This window comes from Amaranthus tricolor, chromosome 7 (genome assembly GCF_026212465.1).
Source record: "Amaranthus tricolor cultivar Red isolate AtriRed21 chromosome 7, ASM2621246v1, whole genome shotgun sequence".
In the NCBI taxonomy this organism is placed as follows: Eukaryota; Viridiplantae; Streptophyta; class Magnoliopsida; order Caryophyllales; family Amaranthaceae; genus Amaranthus; species Amaranthus tricolor.
Genome location: NC_080053.1, coordinates 16,164,527 through 16,167,994, shown reverse-complemented (window position 1 = coordinate 16,167,994; position 3,468 = coordinate 16,164,527). Strand labels below are relative to the sequence as shown.

Sequence of the window (3,468 nt, the reverse complement as noted above, 5' to 3'; positions counted from 1 at the left end):
TTCATTATCTTGTCATATATTGTGAGATGTTACTAAATGAAATAGATAGAGATCATACCTCGGGATCTTTTGTAGCCATTGAGATGAGGGCGAACGAGGCAACACATATGTTTGCTGAATATAGCAAACAACTATATTGCAAGTTCTCAAGAACTTCAGAAACTTACGTTTCATGCTACGTAAACATGTAAAACATAATGAGATAATAACATGTACTTGATCAATAAATAAACATACAATATTGTCTTCCATCATAATGTATATATAAAACGATTGATCAATCAAGGGGTCAAATTAACAGATATGATTGTTGAAAAGAAACTACTTGTTATTTACTGATACTTACTTGATATACAAAGAAGGTTTGAAGAAAATTTAGACAACAAGTGAATTTGTTTCCAGCAATTATACACAATATGTGGATTTATTTAGAAATAAAAAATAAATAGAGTTAATTTCAACGGACCGAAAAATTATTTATTTATTATTGAAAAAATCACATATATTTATGGTTTTCTTACAGATATTTCTTATAGATAAAAATAATACTGATTGATGAGCGACACCTAAGTGTAACAATTTATTTGAACATATAGAAGTATATTAAAGTGTATAAACTTGTCCTTTGCATTAAAACTTTCCCCTCTCAAATTAAATTACCCAAAAGCAGAGTTGCAAAATGTCTCCCATGCCTTGTACACACCATAGAAACATTGCTTGTGTATAGTTCCCATCATTAGCATGTGAACTGAATCACCCCTTGCCCCTTGTTGTACATGCATATGACCATTAAAATCTCCATTCTCCATTCTAATTTCCTTTTCCCCATATTCTCATCTTATACAATTCTTTTTGGAGACACCAACAGAAAATGCATAAATGCTCTGATTTTTATTCTTTTTATTTCTGAAAATGCCAATTGCTGAACAATTGAACATGCATCCTCATCTTTCATGACAAAGCAACTAGCTTTCTCTTTTCTATTGCACCAAAACAATATTCATATTTTGGGTCCCTTTCCACTTTATACTCCTTTCCTCTTTCTCCTTTATCATATCACACCCCTTTCATTCAATTTTTGTACTTCCAATTTCAAAACATGGTCTTATACTTGTAACTCTTAAAACCCATTACAGTTTAATACACCATATTTCAAAATCCCATTTTGGTATTTTTTTTTTTTTAAAAAAAAAAACCCACCAAAAACCTTCTACTTGTACTTTTTTCTATGGCTAGGTTAAATTCCCTGTACTTCCTCTTCGTGGTTCTTTCCTCACAATGCATTTCCAAATCTGGTAAGTTTACTGTTCACCATTATATCAATACTAACTAAGTTCAGTGTAAGAGCTTCATTTCAATAAATTTGTTACTATTTTCAGGAGGATTAGAAGAACAAAAGAGTAAAGCAAAAAACTTCCAATCTTCATCAAATGTTAAAAGAAAACTACAAAATCTTCCACCTTATACTCCAACACCTATAACAAACCCAGCAAATTTTCCACCTTATACTCCAACACCTGCAATTGTAACAATTCCAGGTTCAACCCCTTCAACCCAAGTAAACCCTTTTCCAACACCAACAAGTATTGTCCCAGATACAACTAACCCAACACAGCCCATCCTAAATCCTGCAAACCCTGAGAATGCTCCTGTGGTTTACCCATTAAATCAGCCCACAAATGCACCTATAACTCGAGGACAAACTTGGTGTATAGCTAAAACTGGTGCGCCAGAAACTGCACTTCAAGAGGCATTAGATTATGCTTGTGGGATTGGTGGAGCTGATTGTTCAACAATACAACAAGGGGGTATTTGTTATAATCCTAATAGTCTTGAGAATCATGCTTCTGTTGCTTTTAATAGCTATTTTCAGAAGAATCCTTCTCCTACAAGCTGTGATTTTGGGGGTACTGCTGTGTTAGTCAACACTAATCCTAGTAAGTTTTTTTTTTTTTTTTTTTTTTTTGAGATGATCCAGAAAGTTTATATTATTGTTAGAAAAATACCCATCCCACATCGGAGAGTTATAGAAATGTTAACTAATATATAAGCTTGACCGATTACTTTTCCTACTACCAATTGGTTTAGGATAGAATTTTATGGGGTTTTTGGGCAGCCAACTTTCATCTTATATTGGTCTTGTTGTGTAGAACTCTAATAACAAATTTATCACTTATTATATGGATGTAGTTCAAGAGATTATTTCTCATTTTTGCATGATTTTCTGTGTCTATACTACTAACTCAGTAATCCTATTAGAAGTGTGTTCTAAAGAGTGGGAATTTGGGGTTTTATACTAGGTACTGGTACTTGTGTTTACCCATCATCAGCAACAGGAACAGGAACAGCTATGCCTTTGACAACAAATCCTCCAGTAACAGGGACACCTTTCTCCACTATTCCAACACCAACAACATCATCCTCAACTGGGACAACTGGATCACCATATAGTATTCCAGCATCTGGGTATGATACCTTAAACTACTTCTAGTATGTTGTGGGGTTTTTTTTTATACTATTAAACCTTATAATTTACAACTTGTTTGGTTTTTTTTGATGCTTGTTGGCCTCAGTATGAAAACTTTTGTTTTACTCTTTTACTAATAGAGAAAGATGATTTGGGTTATGAATCATTTGAGAAAGGAATTTGAACAAGTTTTAGTGGTCAGATTTATTTATTTTGACTGACGCCCCTTCACAAAAGATTCATTTTTTGTGTATGCATGTTATTTTCTTTGCTTTCATGAAAGAGTCAATAGCTGTAATACAAATTGACCTTGTGTTTGATGTCTGCAGCATTTATGGATCTCCATCATTGACAAATCCAGGAAACCCAGGTTCACTTTTTCCTACAAGCTATGGCCCTGACAGCCCTCCAACAGGCAGCTCTTTTCCTGCTGGTTCAGCTACTCTTCGACCGCACATCAGTCTCATTATCCTTGTAGCTTTCTTCTTCACCGGATAACTAGTTCTAGGTACATGAGTTTTTGATTTCAATTCAGAAGGTTAACTAGGGTCCTAACTTATGGCAATGTCAGATTTGCTCTTGTACAGATCCTTTAGATCGTGGGAATGGAAGACTATATGGTAGTAATTAACATTAGTTTTCTATATTACTTAGGAGTACTTAAATATTGTACCCTGGAAAACAATTTTGGCATGGATTTTGGGTGCAGTTTCTAGAGAGGAGAGTTACATTATGAAATGTTTTAGATTAGGAATAGTTAGATTTCACAGCATTCCATTAGAAATGTACAAAGGAAACCCACAATTTGTAATTCATGAAACTGCTCTAGTAGTTCAACAGTTTTCTTGTGCATTATGATTGCATATTTGCATCAATGTTCTTATGAATTGTTTGATGCTTATTCCTGAATTTTCTATATTATACTTATAAAGCTCACTTCGATTTGTCCAGTGTAGCAAATTTAAAGGGATACAACTTAGTTTTTAAAAGCACGTCTCGCT

At 33.7% G+C, this 3,468-nt stretch overlaps 1 protein-coding gene across 1 annotated transcript; it reads left to right on the top strand.

Moving 5' to 3' along the window:
• The first annotated feature begins 690 nt into the window (after positions 1–690).
• Positions 691–3,401, top strand: LOC130817827 (PLASMODESMATA CALLOSE-BINDING PROTEIN 4). The gene is made up of 4 exons (XM_057683745.1): positions 691–1,295; positions 1,380–1,937; positions 2,301–2,466; positions 2,797–3,401. Exons 1-4 carry the CDS (start codon positions 1,229–1,231, stop codon positions 2,963–2,965), a joined length of 960 nt encoding a protein of 319 aa, XP_057539728.1. The 5' UTR covers positions 691–1,228; the 3' UTR covers positions 2,966–3,401.
• Positions 3,402–3,468: the final 67 nt, after the last annotated feature.